This window comes from Nyctibius grandis, chromosome 6 (genome assembly GCF_013368605.1).
Source record: "Nyctibius grandis isolate bNycGra1 chromosome 6, bNycGra1.pri, whole genome shotgun sequence".
In the NCBI taxonomy this organism is placed as follows: domain Eukaryota; kingdom Metazoa; phylum Chordata; class Aves; order Nyctibiiformes; family Nyctibiidae; genus Nyctibius; species Nyctibius grandis.
The window spans coordinates 87,811,252-87,827,195 of NC_090663.1; the positions used below are offsets into that span (position 1 = coordinate 87,811,252).

The 15,944-nt window shown below is 41.4% G+C and overlaps 1 protein-coding gene and 1 long non-coding RNA gene across 2 annotated transcripts in view; one reads left to right on the plus strand and one right to left on the minus strand.

Annotated features, from left to right (window-relative positions):
* The window catches only part of ANTXR2 (ANTXR cell adhesion molecule 2), a 91,365-nt gene that overhangs the window by 49,373 nt on the left and 26,048 nt on the right, over window positions 1–15,944 (minus strand). Inside the window, exons 8-10 of the mRNA XM_068402749.1 lie at window positions 15,199–15,259; window positions 13,968–14,063; window positions 10,078–10,147 (exon numbers count right to left, since the gene is read on the minus strand). Coding sequence (XP_068258850.1) covers window positions 10,078–10,147; window positions 13,968–14,063; window positions 15,199–15,259 — 227 coding nt within the window. The remainder of the gene's footprint in view (window positions 1–10,077; window positions 10,148–13,967; window positions 14,064–15,198; window positions 15,260–15,944) is intronic.
* Window positions 401–15,944, plus strand: part of LOC137664579 (uncharacterized) — a 32,031-nt gene continuing 16,487 nt past the window's right edge. The window contains exons 1-2 of the long non-coding RNA XR_011048356.1: window positions 401–647; window positions 13,567–13,699. This is a non-coding gene — a long non-coding RNA (uncharacterized lncRNA). The remainder of the gene's footprint in view (window positions 648–13,566; window positions 13,700–15,944) is intronic.

Consider the following 15,944-nt stretch of genomic DNA (forward strand, 5'->3'; position numbering starts at 1 on the left):
CTACCTGAGTTTATTTCTCTAGCTGTTTTGGAGGAGGGACATTGTACCATGTGAGTAACCAGTGATTGGTAAACACACTCTTTTTTTTATTTTTGTTGGAACAAAATGTTTGCATAGGAGAAAAAAAAAGCTGAAGTGCTGGTGCTGAGAGTAAATGGTAAGTCTCAGTGACTTTGCAAAGAAAGGAATTAGTTCAGGTGGGAGAGGATCTCATTCAGGTCACCTCTCATTACCCAGTGCTACTGGGGAAGAACAGCTGCTTGTGTTGAAGGATAATGTTAATGTCACATCAATGGGCCTAATTAGCCATGAGTATCTGATGAAGTATCCCAGTCACCTGAGCACAGAGGCTCTGGAACCAGAACAACAGGTGAAAACAACCTGATTTGAAGGTGGCGTCCTACCAATCTGTGAACACAAGGAGCTCACGTGGCTGAGGAGGGCAGCAGGAAGTTAAAAGGGGGCAAGCATTCCTCATTTCTTTTTTTTTTGGTGTTGGCTTCCAGAGAACTGCTCTGCTGCTGTGTGCAGGGAAGGCAGAAGAAGGGCTTCGGGAAGGCTGAGGAGCCCAAGGAAGCCCAGTGTTTGCCCTGATGGCTGCCACCTCCTCGTGCAACAGCGGACTGCCTGTTCTCCTTCACTGAGAGGTAACCAGTCTTGTGGGTTTCTTGTGGTTTTGCCTTTTTTAATAATGACTGGTGTTATCTAGAACGTGAAGTATATTAGTCAACAAGCTCCCTCTTAACTGAGAAATCCTATGGAATCATCATTTTAATTGCTCCCCTTTCTATGGACGAGGTGTTCTTCAAGCAATATGTATTCGTGACGTAGTTTATAAACTGAGGAAGAGACTTTGAAAATGGGTCCTTAAACCCACACTTGAACATTTAAACAAGCTGCCTAACTTTCAAGTGGCTAAGTACTCATCACACACATTGCCCCTTACATTAATGAGTAATTTAGTTCTGTTGCCAAATTAATCTCTCGCTTTAATTGTCACAAAGGTTGTGATAAGGCTATTTAGTTAACAATACTACAAGAAGAAGGTAAATGTAACTTCTTAGTTGGAAAGAGAACCCAAAATGCTCAACGCACCTTATGAAATATTAATCCTTTCTTAAAGGACTGAGATACACATGTCAAATCTGCAGCTTGCATACACCTTCCCTTCTTTGGCACCCTCTGCACTTGCAACGTGTTTCCCCTAATTTTACCTTTCTCAGCCAAGGAGAAAAAAGTGACAAAATAGAAATTCCAGCCACAACCATAGAAAACAACAGTAATTATCCCCTTCATCTGGTTTTCAGCTACTTGCTTTCATGTCACAAGAAAACTTAATTAAGTTCCACACAACTTTTTCTCAATACTCGTTAAGGCAAACACATGTTCTACTCAAATTAATGAACCTGACGAAGTTGGGAGTTGTCTGAATAAACAGGTCATCTCATATGTTTATATACATGCTCTGAAAATCATGTGGCTTTGTGTATTTGAGTGTTTGCATGCAGCTTATGTGGGAGATACACCTTGTGTGGCTTGTGAAGAGCGTCGTTTAAATACATGTTTAGACTTACTCTGTAATAACACATTCAGAATTTCTCAGCTTATCTACTTTGTATTTTCCTTCCATCTGGTAAAAGGAATGCAAGAAGACAAAGGCTAATTTTAAGTTACAATTGTTACTGAGTTAGTAAATAACAGCATTGAAAGGTCGCAATGTAGGATGAGCAGAGCAGTGATTTTCAGTTCTTAAGGATGTGTGTTGTAGGCAGTGTGACCGTTGGATGGAAACTGTGTGTGAGAGAAGTATTCCAGTGGCTGCTGGGGTCTGCGGTTATGCCAACGCTGCGCTAGTAGGACATGAAAATGGGTGCTGGGTTAGGTCTAAATATTAGCTTATTGCCTGCTTGTTTTTTTAATGCTTGCAGCGTTCGAAGGAAGTACAAGTGTGTAATCTTAACAATAAGTTAATGACACTTTTTGTGTGGGAATATAAATCTGCTTATCCTTCACGCCCAGCCCCCACTCGCACACGTTTCCAACGGCATTCATATGCCTCCTCTGAGAGAACTAATGATACTCTATCAGCTCTCTTTCTATTTAGATATTTAGTTCGTATTTGCTTGAAGAATGGGGCCAATGTTTTTGAAAGCACATTTAACTATACCATATGCCTGCTTAAATCATCCCTATCAAACAAGTTGTAGGATGATGCTCTGGTTCATTCTGTTCTGTTTTCCCTTCCTTCACAATGTGTTTATGTATATTTATCCAATTTGTTCTGTTCCTCTTGCCAAATTGCAGGTTTGAGATCTCAGCTATGCAGGGGCAGCTGTGCTATTGTTGAAGCCTTACAAAACAAAGGTCACAGACTGAGCCCGTATCACTAGAACTAATGACAGCTGCATGTTAACCATTGTGGCGTAGGCACAGAATGATCAGGGTTCACGGACCCTCAGGAGCAGGAATAAATCTTACCTTGCCCTTTGGTAAGCAAGAACTCAAGCCTCATTTTTAATAAGTAATTTTTGTGCAAATTAGCCTCTTGCAAAATATCCTGCTGTTTATTTTATTTATTGATATAATTCCTCCCTCTGTCTGGAAAAAAATACCTTTGAACAGCCCCACCACAAAAAGCCAAAATCTGAAAACCAAAATGACAGCTGAGTTGGAAGGAATGATCTCTTCTGCATGTAACTCATCTCAGCTTTTCTCACTCTGGAGATGGGTAAGAGTTACCAGCTGTTCCAGCCTAGGAAGCTATGGACCACATAAAGGAGTAGGCTACCACCAGATGAGATTTCCTTCAAAAGAAGGCTGTGTCCAAGCCTAGCCCAGCAGCTCCAAGTAACGGAACAGCAGGGCGGGACTGTTCCAAATGCCCTTTGTTTGGTAAGAGAGATTAATCTGCAAGGCTTGTGCATTCAAAACTATTTGCCCCTTGGGTGGCCTGACATACTACTCCTTCTTCTCCTGCTGCCTTTCAGACCAGAAGCCAAGAGTCCAAAGTTATTTAAAAGGGTGTTTCTAAGAGCTACACATAGCTTTGGAAATAGCAAAGAAGAGGGAGTGTAAGAGCTGGAGCGGAGTAACGAGATGAGGCACATGTCCACAGACACAGCTCTGAGACTATACAGCTGGCTTTGAGGCTGGCTGTCTAAGGCTACTTCACCAGTGGGCTGTTAATTATTTAAAAGAGAGCACTGGGGAAACTACCATCACATCTGTCACCCACACGCAGGCAGAACCTTCACTCGTTGCAGGACCAGATGTGTTTATTCAAAACGTACTAACTAGCTACTTAATGGGTTAGAATTATTAGCCAGAAGTTAATTAGGCAAACATATTAAACATCAGTCACCTTACAAAGCACCACTTCTTTACACTGCTTTTACTTCAGAGCTATTATCAACCACAGGCAAAAGGAGGGAAAAAGTACAGATCCCATAAAGGAGCTGCAGTAAAAACTAGATTTATGAAATCTGATCACTGTGTACAAATGAAAACTGCAGTGCTCCAGGTAATTGTCTTACCTATGTGCCTCTAGCACATGGGTGGAAGCAGGGAGGCTGTTTAAGGATCTACAGGTGCTGGAGAAGAAAAGGGAATTAACAGGGGAAGAAGTTTTTTCTTAGTATAGGCAAGTGAAACTTGAAAAAGGATGGCTTCGCTGCTTCTGCATATCTTGTACATAGCCCTGAAGAGGCAAGCCCTTGCATGGCGTTCTGCCTGCATAATGAGCTTGGAAACGTTGCTGGCTAATGTAACATGCTCTTGGTCCCCAAGAGATGAAATTCAAAGTAATTTTTAAGTTTCTGGCTCCCAGGTTGATGTCATGAGAAGCAGTGGATGGAGTAAAGGCATAATATGCTCTGTCTCTGGGCTAGTGGGGGTAGGAGGGGAATAGCCAGGATCCTTTGTTTGGAGCCTGCCATGACAACCATTTTGTAGAACACCTTTCAGCTGCTCTTGAATGAGAGCAGCTGTCTAGAAACCAAATGAGGTAATTTACAGGATGGAGCCCACAGTCCATTCATCTTCACTGTGTCTGTTTGCTTTCAAGTGTCCATGCTCTTCCTCTTAAATCTGGTGCTGGTATTAATAAAAATGACACTCAGAAACCGGAAAGCAGGACCCAAAGTACCGCTCTTCCACTGTCACGGAAACATCTTTCGCTCAAAGCACCTAGAATTAAATGCGAAGCACATGCTTCCTCTTTGTATTGAGAGATTGTTTCCCAGGGAGGGAGAAGCCAGGGGCAAGAGTGCCAGTGACAGCTTGGGCGTGAATTCCAAATTCCCAGGCTTTCAGCTAGTTTTACTTTTCCCCTGCATAGCTGATGTAGAGAATGTTCAAGACTCCTAAAGTAGTGAGCAGGAGCTTCTTGGTGCATCCTGTAAACTGCAGGAATACATTTTAAATAGACTTCCATAGTGCTGTTTCTACATTTATTTGTCAGAAACCCATGGGAAGAAATGCACTGGATTCACAAGTCTACTTCTCCAATTGCACAGAGCTGCAGGCTCTTTGAGAAGACAGAACCTTGGCTTCCCTTAAGCCCCTATTGAGAGATGCGCTCCAAGCCATGTGTAACTTGAAGCTTGTGGTTAATTCATTGTCCTCAACCCTCAGCCCTGCACGTGATTCACAGCACAAAGTGGAGCAGCTAACTCTGCCCTAAATCTGTACTTCAGAGATTAAGATCATACTACCAAAACTTTGGCCAGAGAGAGAAAACTCACCTGCATTCAGGCTATCACGGGCTACAAAAATGGTGTAACAGAGAAAAGAAATGGAGCTTGTTTTAGCACTAGCTCAAACAAAACCAGACAGAGGGCAGGTAATGCAAACTGTCAAAGATAAACAGCCAGGGAGCATTACTGAACATTACAGGACTTGCTGCTGTAGGAAAAAAACAACTTTCTAAAAGTTAAACAGAACCAAAAAAAAAAAGGTTTTATTTTCATATGTAGAGAAGTTGAGAAACTTCTCAAGAGGCAGACACATGGATGCAACAGGTGGTTGAGCTAGTTCCTGAAATAGGTTACTTAAAGGCTGAAGGTGCTACATAAAATAAGAGGATGGTTACTTGTTTCTTCCCTCATCTTTTTATTCCAAAGGGTTAAGGGACAATATCTGAGTTGTAAAGACAGGATCAAAAGGGACTCGGTGATAAACCAGAAACAAAAAAAAATTAAAATCTAAAGACCTGAGAAGTGACAGTGCAGAAACCACACAATGCTGTTGTGTTTCTGAATCCCCTCCGAGCTGCCATCCCATTCACAAATGAGTGCAAAACAAGCAAAGCAGCTGTTGTCAACAGGAAGAACAAAGACTTGAACAACACAGGCTCCTCCTGTGAGAAATCTGGTTAATAGCAAAATAAAAGCATGTCTCAAGGTAGCATTTGCACCTCAGAAATGTAAAGCAATGTGCTTGGTCTTAGAGATCAGGTCCCACTATGTTTTCTTTCTATTTTTCTTGCAGTTTTAAGTGTGAGCTATTTATTCTCCAATTACATTCAGACTCTCATAAGACTTGCTCAATAAGGTTAATGTTTCCCTCAGTAACTCCTTATTGGCATGTCTGGGTAGGAAGTACATTTAAAGTTACCACTGAACTCGTGAACTTGTGCTGTTGCCAGTGCTCTTACTACTAGCAAGACATAACCTGTTAGTGATCATGAGATCTTTTTTTCTTTTGTGCACTGTTGTGTGCTTTGTTTCAAGGGAACTGCACGCTGCAGACTAAACTTAAGTCAGCTACTTTGAAACTGGAGTCAACTAAGAATTTGGGAATACAAGTGTAGTAATCTTCCTTCCTACCACACAAAATAATTGGTATTTAATCTTTGCTCTTTAAGTGCCACCAGCTGTTCATGCTGGACAGGATGTAGGAAGGGATATATGCAAGCTGAAGCCAACGTGATTTGAATGGAGGGCAAATGAGGTCATTAAAAAACAGTAGTGCAGACTGTACCACCTCTGCATGCACTCTCACCATAAATTCAAAGGAATTGCGAGTAAGGTTTCACTTGCACTGAGGTTTGTTTGTCCTTTTTGGCTTTGTTATTCCTTAACAAGCCCAAGGAGAAAGATGCTGCCTACTTCTGTCCTAGGGCACCCCTCGGATAGGTAGAGTCAAGTGCCAGTCACTGCAAGGGTGTCGAAATATCACTCACTGGAGAGATGGAAACCATATGATACTTAAATGAACGCAGTGATCCCACTGATGTTTGCTTTCTGTTGGTGTTTTAAAACATCTAACCAACTTTTTGTACGTGCCCTCAGATAGACTAAATCTATGTGACTGAAGTTATGAGAAGCTTATGTATCTTTCTGGACTGAGGGGTAAATGCTCACTTCATTTTATGAGCTGATCTTAGAGCAAACACTGTATGAATTCAAGTGCAGGATGCACAAAGGGGGAAGGTGGCCAGCAACACTGTAGCTGCATTATAAAACAAATTTCTGTAGTCCTCTGAACGATTTTAAGAACAATGATAATTTCTCAGCCTTTTGGTTGATTTTGAATAATGCACTGCCTAGCCTAGATCTAACCTTCCTTGCTTTGCTTAGATCAGTTATCTGCACAAGATCAAACTGGATTTTTTCAGTAGGCGCCAGCGAATCCCAAATGTCTTACTGTAATACTCCAATGAGACACGAGTTCAAACTGAGGTAGTTAAGTAGTAGACATGTAAATATTAACTACAAATACTTCAGTAACATATTGTACTGTTGTGCTAGTTTAAGCTTTCTTTATTGTCATCCACTCATCAAATAAAAGAGAATTTGTAAATGTTCACGAAGAGACATGTATACTGTTCTGATAGTCTTGCTGCTGAAGGCAGAGGGGCTTCTACCACTGGCTTAGAGGAACAGAAGCCATCTGTTTGTGAAGTCCAGCCTACAGATACATTTTCTGACTGCATACTCAAAGAACTTAGAGCAAAATGAAAAGAACAAAAGCAAAGATAGCACAAGAATGTAGAGTTATAAAAATATGCCAGTTTTTCCTGTACTGGTCTTCCAAAGAGACAAGGACTCTGTTTTCTTTCCAAAGTACAACGACTACAGAAACACCTGAAGTAACGGAGAGCTTAAATCTCTGATTCAGTTTGATTCCCTTGAGCTGTGGCAGGACAGCAAATTCAAGCCTGAGCTAAAAAGGGGAACTGATTTTTCTCAAATATTCTGCAAGACCCTAAAAATATATGGCTTTTAAATGGTCAGTGCAGTAGAATCCAAGTCCTTTTTAGTAAACAAGCTTAGTTGTAATGCTACACTTGCCCTCACAGGATATAAGTGATCTCTCAAAGTACCTGCAGCAAAGCAATTCAACATGGGTTTGTCTCCTCATCTCCTTCCTGCAGAGTGTACCTGGTACTCTTCCTTTCTGAATTATTTCAGTACTTGGTAACATTTTCTATAACGCATAGGTTGCTCATGTGGAAATCCCAAGTAATTCTCATCTGTTAGCTAATCCGGGGTCTTTTATAATGAGCTGGTTTTGTAAGCAGCCTATGTGATTTAGCACTTCAGAAGTGGCACGACAAGAAGGTATTTTAAATGGCACAAGCAGCACAGTCATGTTGTCACATAACCTAAGGATACCACATCCATCTGCTACGTGGTACTGGGAAAAAACAGGCTTTGAAAAGAATGCTTGGTTAAATCTACAGCTGGCACTTTGGAGGCTCCTAACTAAATGCAGCCAGTGGCTGGAAAGGAAGTAAAAATACATAGTGGCATAACTCCAGGAGACCAGGGGTTTACCAACCCAGCATCTTGGGTACTTTGTCATTTTATCTATTCCATGTGGGTTTCTAGTGTTCTGCATGAGAAAACTGCAAATTGATCAGTCAACAAGGAGTGTCCCCAGTTAGAAAAATATAATGAAACCTGTTAAGTGAGTCTTTACCATTTACCTAGAAACAAAGCTGCATGTTTAAAAGTCACAAAGCTTACTTTGCTTGTGCTGCTCTTAATTCCACCAAAAAGAGCAGACCAGTTGTTGCTACATTAGCGACTAATATTAGCTCCACTACACGAGGAATTACTGGGAGTTATCCAGCAACAGTCTGAGCTGTGCCAACGGAAAGTCAGGAGTTCAAGTACGTACATATCTTTCATAGCTGTCACTCTTCTGCATAGCAAACTGTTTATCTCTGGGCCAAAGCGGTAACTCCTTCAATATCACATTAGGGAAGTATCTTTTGAAAAAAACATTTTTCCTGGGAACCTGTACAACTTGATGTCTATTGTTCATGCGTTCTTTCTTACACACGCTGCTAAGAAAGGTGCTGTAATTAGGTGCTTGATCTTCACTGCAATTACATTATGGTGAACTGTCTTTCAATAAGTCTTCACAGGCCAGACAAGCTCTTCAGAGTACAAAATAAATGCAACATGTTCAAATAACTTACACTGTGCTTTTATCTGTGTAAATATTCCATGCATTTCATGTTCATTTGGCAGGACAGGCTGTTGGCATACTCTGACTAACAGTGTGGAAAAGCATTCACAGCTTCAGGGCTTGGGGTGCTTAATACTGGGGGCCTAATTTGCTGCTGTTCTTTGGTTGTAAGGTAACTCCAGTGAAATACTTGCTATGGAGAGGCGGGGTTCTTCACCTGAATGATTTACATAGTTCTGGTGACAAAATTAGTTCTCTTACAGCTGCACATGGTGCTGATTTGCTTTAGCTAAGACAGCAGTTTTACAGCTGTTTTGTGGTACAATTGGCACACAACCACATGCAGCCTAGCTCAACTGACAACAGGCACACAGGTCTAACAAACTCCTGCTGCATAGGGTGTAGGACACGATCAACATGTTGCGTAGCTATGTAAAAGGCAACTTGAGTATCAGGAAAACGTAACAGTATTAAAAGCTCACCCCCTTCCTCTCCTCTCGTGTAACTCTCTGCCGTGCTTGTTTCCCCTGCGTTGCCATAAACCAGCGCTCACTCCCCAGAGGGGCCCAGCTGTGGCTGCTGCACAGAAGCTACGACAGCTCCGCTGCAGTGATTCCCCCCACTCTCTCCCACTGGCGTTAATCACTGAAGTTTTTGTCTTCTACTGCTTTTCTGCTCCCAGTTGCCATTTAATGTACAAAACAGAGGTGTATTGGGGGTTTGGCTATTGGTCTGACAGCACGACTGAGGCAGTTAATTGTTGTTTAACACAGAAAAGTAACTCCTGAAGATCATCTGTGCAATATGCTTAATTCTTAAACGAAGAATTGCCACAGAAAAATTACAATGCAGAGCTGCAACTAACTGTTGTGCTTCCTTCTGGATTAATATTAACCTCATCCCAAATAACTCTCTGAGAAGAACTACTTGCCAAACAGAGAAAGTCAACAGCCTGAAAGCCTTTGCCCTCCTACAGGGCCGATCTGACATACAGTTCTCTGACTTGTGATTAGCTTAGAATTTCACAAATCTGAACAATGAAGCTGAAGTGATCTTAAAAGCCTAGGGCATGTCTGAATGTGAGAGGAGCAGGGACGGGTTAGCTCTCAAAGGGCCAGAAGTAACGTGCAGCCATGGCCAGTGACAGTTAGAATAAGGCTACAACTGCAGTGTAGCCACAGTGCTGTTACGAGACTGCTGCAGTTGTTAAATTAGTGCCTCGTTTTATCATTACATGGTGAGCAGTGGTATGCATCTTGACGCATGATTTTAATAATAGCTTGTAAGTGTCAGTGATAATGTAATCTGTTTAACAATGAGCCTAAAGATTATCCAGGAGAGAGCATATTATGCCCTGTTAAAACAGCTAATCTGCATAAAACTTATGACAAGCCAGACCTTTTCAGTGTTTAATAAACTGGCTGAATATTCATTTTTAAGGCACTGTCCAAATGGGTTTGGTCACAGATGACTATTTAAAGCCCATTCCAAAGCTGGAAAATACACCAGGGAAATAACACCAGAATGGGGAAAAAGAAAAAAGCAACAACATAAAAACAAAGAAGGACTGCCTCTAGCAAAACCCCCTCATGATTAACACCAGCAATAATGGGTCCACATCTAGCAAAACACAGGATGACATTTGTTTCAAGTACTTACTGGCCACTTTTGTATAGGATTGGTGCAGGGCAGAGCAAAAAATCAGATTCCACTGTTTTTGGTTTTTCATCTGAAAAAAAAAAAACAAATCACATGAGCTTAATATACTGTGCTGCTTAAATGAGAAGCTGATCTGTGAACATGGTATCAAGTCCCTTCCCTTCTCTTGGTGTGCTGGTTACTGCTTTGGTAATGCCTGGAACTATCAAGCAAGGCAGGCCCGAGTTAGGGAGTAAAACTGCTGCTTTTTAAAGCCACACCTTGAACATACAAACCCAGAGTTGGCTTTAAATGTGAGTGTAAGTCCATGTTACATTGCTTGCTTTATTTTACTCACATCAGCTCATGCTCTTCTAGAGAGATAATTTCCTAAAATCTAGAACATTTTTTGCAAAGAGTGAGAACATTATTGTGGCGTTTCCTAATATCTGGAAGATGAAGGTTTGTTTCCTAATTAGCTCCAACCCTGTGCATTGCATTCAAGGACTGGAGTGTCTCTTTCTCCCAGTGTTTCTCATGCTTTTGAGTCTCCAGCTGTTTGTACATCTACTAAGGTTATAAAGCACCTATTTGCAGAGCACTGTGTCCAGCAGAGCACTTGTCTTCTGCAGTTGTGAAAACGAGAAGAGGGAGTTCTTTTACCTCGTGCACTTGGTAAGCTGGGGAAAAATTCTGCTCCTGTGTGTAGAACCATCCTCCCCAACTTCCCCATGGTAGGGCTGTTAGTTTTGTGCTGGAGCTGCGCCTGCAATCGTGGACTGTTTCCTGATTTAGGGGTGAGAGCAGATAAATGATCTGCCAGATAAACTTGGAGATGGCTCTGTCCTGCCTTTAGGGAACAGGCAGGCGTATAAGTAGTTCAGGGGCAGCTGAAGGAGGAGCTGTTAGCATAAATGAGCTTCTCTTATGTGCTATAATCTGCACTGACTGCTTGGCCTAGATTTGGGGCTAGTTGTGAGGTGGGGAAGAGGGATTAGCACATTGCCATATGTTTTTGTCTTAATGGTATGTTTCATAGATTATTTTTCTATCCCACAGCTACATTTGGCAGGTTTCCTTTCTAGCATTTGGTAATGGTTCTTTATAAATGCAAAAAGAGAAACGTGCCAAACGCATCCTTTAAAACCAGAAGAACTGACAGAATAACGGTTTGCTCTGAGGCCGGTCCCAAAGCAAAGCCCAGGCTATCAGTAAGGGGAACCCTTAACATTAAAGTACATCCTCATGCAAGTACCCTCCGTTATGTGCTCAAATGATGAGGGTTCCACGGAGAGGCTGCCAGTTTTTCGTAGAGAAGAATGCAATGACACAGGGACAATTTTCCTCTTCCTGGGACCATCTCCTTCCTGCTGCTACTGCTCAAAGAGCCCTTCCTGCCTTTCTGTCCATCCTAGCTCCACTGTTGTATTAAGTTTTCTCTGAGACAAAAGCGCTTGGAGCCCAGCACAGAGCTGCAGAGAATGTACTTGCGTATCAGGGGAAGCATCACATTAAATTTCCATATTTCCTTCCTATATACTATTCCTGAAACACTTTCTGTTGTCCATTGCTGAAGACAAGAACCTGGGTGGGTTGTAGCAGGCCTCTGGCAAGACCTCATAGAGCAGACTGTTTCTATGCTGCAACATACAATATGTACATCACTATGCCATTCCTCTCCCTTCGTGTGCTTTAGCGCACCCTTTCCTGAAGCCAAGGGAAAAAAAAGCAGCACAGAGATCTAGTAGGAAACTCTCACATCAGATGCTAGCAAGTATTTGAGGGCTTCATCCTGTCCAAGTACAGTTATTTCTACCATGGCAAAGCAGACATACACATGCTGTACAGCCATAAAAGACTGCACAACCAGAGAAGCAGAGAAACCAGAGTCAGGAAACATTTCAAAAGGTTGTTTAAAGGCAACATGCTTCAGACATTCTTTAGTGACACCCTGTTAAAAGGCTTTCTAGGTAACCTATTTCAGGCCCGAGAACTGTTTACAGTGAGAACCACTCTCCTAATACCTCACCTAGATCTGCTGTAGAATTTGAAGCCTGTTGCCTCCTGTTCTCAGTGCATTTGGAGAGCCCAGCTTATTATTTTCAGCCACGTAGCAGCCCATGCTTATCAAATGCTTTGGCCTTTCTCCCTTTCCTGTAGGTGTAACAAACTGAACTTTGCCATCCTTCCTTACAGCTTCTGTTCTGGACTTGTGCCCATCCTTGCCAGGTTCCTCTGGACCCTCTCCACAGTGGATTAAATTTAATTATTTTCAGGTCATGTAACTGATGTCTCAACTATTTACCCTAGTGTGAAATTAATTTTATTCACCTGCAACTGCACTAGTCTGTCTCCCCACTTCTCCAATAAGAAAGGTACACCATGATAATAAATACACAACTGCAGCAACAATTTTGCCGTATTCCAAATTCTAGCTCTATGAAGCTAATTTATGCAACAAGTGTAAATAAGTGAGCTATAGTTTAACATAGGAAACAAAGGTGACAATTTTAATTGAAACTGAAGGGAAATTTATACAAGCAGAATTTATTTACACAGATTGCCTTTTTCCAGAACTACTGTGCTATTTGGATATTCTCCTAAATGATTTTAGATATTTAACAGGCAGGAGAGATTGGCAGCCCATTCAAGTATATATGACATCCAGAGAATAGAAGAAAATGTACTGGAAACACATGTTCAGTTGGGTAGGAATTTAAGACAGGCTAATATAAAAATCAGACAGTAGGTAGGGAAAAATGAGTTAGGTTTTTTCTACAGGTCCATTTTTGGTCATTTTCCAGTCTGGCTTGCTTCTAAGGGATATTGCTTAGAGCAAGTGCTTATACCAGCCATCCACTTTAGTTTCTGGATATAAAAAATGGTGGAGGTTTCCATTAATGGCATTTTTTCTACCATCATCTACCTTGTGCCAGTTCAAGGAACAGAGCAGCACAATTGTGGCATGACTTTTCATTTGCCCTGCTGCAAGTTAATGCACTGAGCAAGAGAAGACCAAGTCCTGAATATTTTGCTGAAAATTAAGTTCTCCATGATCATACTTAATCAGATAGCAAGAAGAAAATACTCTGCACTACCTTTCAATTACTTTTAGAGCTTTTCTAACTTCTGCAGCATTCCACTCAGAAAAAATTCCCCAGTGACACTTGTAGTTTGACAAAGGAGTAATTAAGGATTGTAACATCTACCCAATGGTGAGTACTACTACTTAAAAAAAAAAAATTAAAAAAAAAAAACATCTGCACCATGAAAAAACAAACCCAGATAAAGCTACAGGGAAAATGCCTGTAAAAGCTGCCATGGTGACTCTGTCTGAAACAGAATTCCTTTCCCCAGGTCAGGGAACTAGAGTCCAGCTAGGGATCTGGTTGAAGTTAGACCCACTCCTGGAGGAGAGGGCTGCTTGGGACACTGAGATGATGAAGCATGTCAAAATACAGGGACAAAATAGTACCAACTGTTCTGACTTGGCCTTATTCTGTGCTGTAGCAGGAGCTCCAGGAAGAGGACTCCATGTCACAGAGAGGGACCCGTGCCCTGCCAAGCCCCCGAAACAAACAGCACAATGGCTATACATCTGGTACCCCAGACAGAACGGGCAGAGATGCTCCACGATAACAAGGTATGTGCACCTTTTTGTTAATTCACACAGCCAGCTGGGCAGCCAAACACCAGTCACAGTTTACAGCTAATGGCAGTTGGTAGCAAATTCAAACCACTGAGCAAGACGTGAAATCATTTGCATCCTCTTACTAATCCTCAGAGCTTTCCTGTTTTGCTCCTCTTTGATATCTTTCTTGTTTGATTTTAATTAAATGAGGTAATGAGGAGCAAAATAAATCACTTATTAGGAAATATAAAGGCAGATCATGTCAAACTTCAATACTTACGAATTGTAGTTCCGTTCACTTGATAGGTACAAGTAATGCCATCAGTTTTCCCACCAAGGGTTAAGCCACTTCCTCGAAGAACAACTTGAAACTCCTCTGAAGAGAAAAGCAAAAAACTCCAAATCACCAATCTTTAGTGCATTGCAATAAGTTAGACACAGAGAATTTCAATATAACCTGCAATAAATGAAGCACAACTTCATTTATTGGAATTAATTTTTGGAATGCTTCAGACTTACTTAGGTCTCCTTTTTAATTGACCCCTGGTAGTGCATTCTTCAGTTAGGTCACTATAGGAAAAATCAAGATTTGTTCCCCAATCTTTATCACTGAGGCAGCTCTATTAAAATGGAAGTTGATTCTGATGATCAACAGGATCTGGGGCTCAGCTGCACAGTGAGAACCAGTTTCTCAGTGAATACTCTGATAAATGAGAAATCTGGGTCTCATCAGAAGACGATCCCCAAACCTGGATCAGGCCCACTTCAAGTGCCAGATGAAGAAAATATTTCTCCTTAGTACTGTTTCTCTGGAAGTTGCCTAAGGGCCGTGCTATTTGTGAACTGTGCAGAGTGAAAATGCTTTGTTCACCAAGGCCACTGACTTCATTGAGATGATCTACATTTTTACAAAAACATCATAATAAGGAAATTTTGCAACTACCTTATTTTGATTGGTCTCAAATTATGTGTGGATTGTGAAACCCAGAAAGAATATAAGCCCTTAAGATTTTGTGTAGCTCCTCTACTTAATAAACATATTACCACTTGCTGCACAAAAATGCAGTCAAATGCTTTACTGCTTCTGCTTCACAGATGTGGGCAGGGCGCAGGAAATATTGTCATGAATTTACATGAACATATGTTATCAGGATTGCCAGAACTTAACTCAGTGACCACAGGTAAAACAGTATGCAAGTGTCACAGAGTAAGTGTCATGGCTTTGAAGACAAAAGCAAGTGCAGAGCATGACTAACGGGAGAGGGGCAGATAAAGGAGTCTCTAACTTTTACGTCCCTTACCCAAATTATGAAAGCAGGCCCTGGAAGACAGCTCCTCTGAGGAGAAAAATGAGTCAACAGAGAAAGATCTAATCTTTCTTAAACTCCTTGAGGATTTTTTTAGTTAAGAGATGTATTATTCTAGAGACCTGTGGGGTTTTCCCTTGGGTAAAATAGGGAAATCACAGTCCTATAACAGTTGAGTACTATTTTTAAATTATAAAAACTTACCTCCCACACAGACACTGGATGGCTCCAAATATAAAATCTCAGTGCATGATTGCTTCAAAACCTATTGCAAAAGAGGAAACTAGTCATAAATGGGTTTCAGAGCGCTATTTCAGTGAGAAATACAATTTTAAAACAAATGCTTGTTTGTAGAAGTTACACATGCACAGTTAGAGGTTTGACAGGCTTTGTAGGACATTGCCTTGACCACGTAAAACCTGTATGCCTGCACAGTCTTAAGAGTTCATAAGAGTTAGATTAGTTTATTACATCCAGGACAGTGTTCAAAACATAATGTCTGATTTTGGTCTGTAAATCTCTGTCCAGATCCCTAACCTAATTTTCCATGAACCCCAATCCTAAGGTTTAAGCCAAAAATTAGTCACAAGGAGCTTGGTCCAAAATGTAATCCAGTCAAAAGCAGTCTTCCAACAATACGTGGGTCGGGCCAAGCGCACGTTATTCCAAGTGCTGTCGTCCTGCCCGGTGAAGAGCAGAGTGAGGTGTTCTTGACTGCGCTGCCTTCTGTCGGATGGGGTTTTTCACTGCTGTGCTAGTCAGCCTGCTTTGATTCTCCAACCAGTCAGGCAATATTCTTCCAAAAGGCTGGGACAGAAGAATACTCCTACAGGTGACTTAGAAATACAAGGGATGGAACATAAGAGAAAGGAGGAGCTAGATACCTTTGATAGATATGTACTACAGAGGTTTCAGATGCTACCCTTAGTTTCAGCCAAGTCACACTTTAC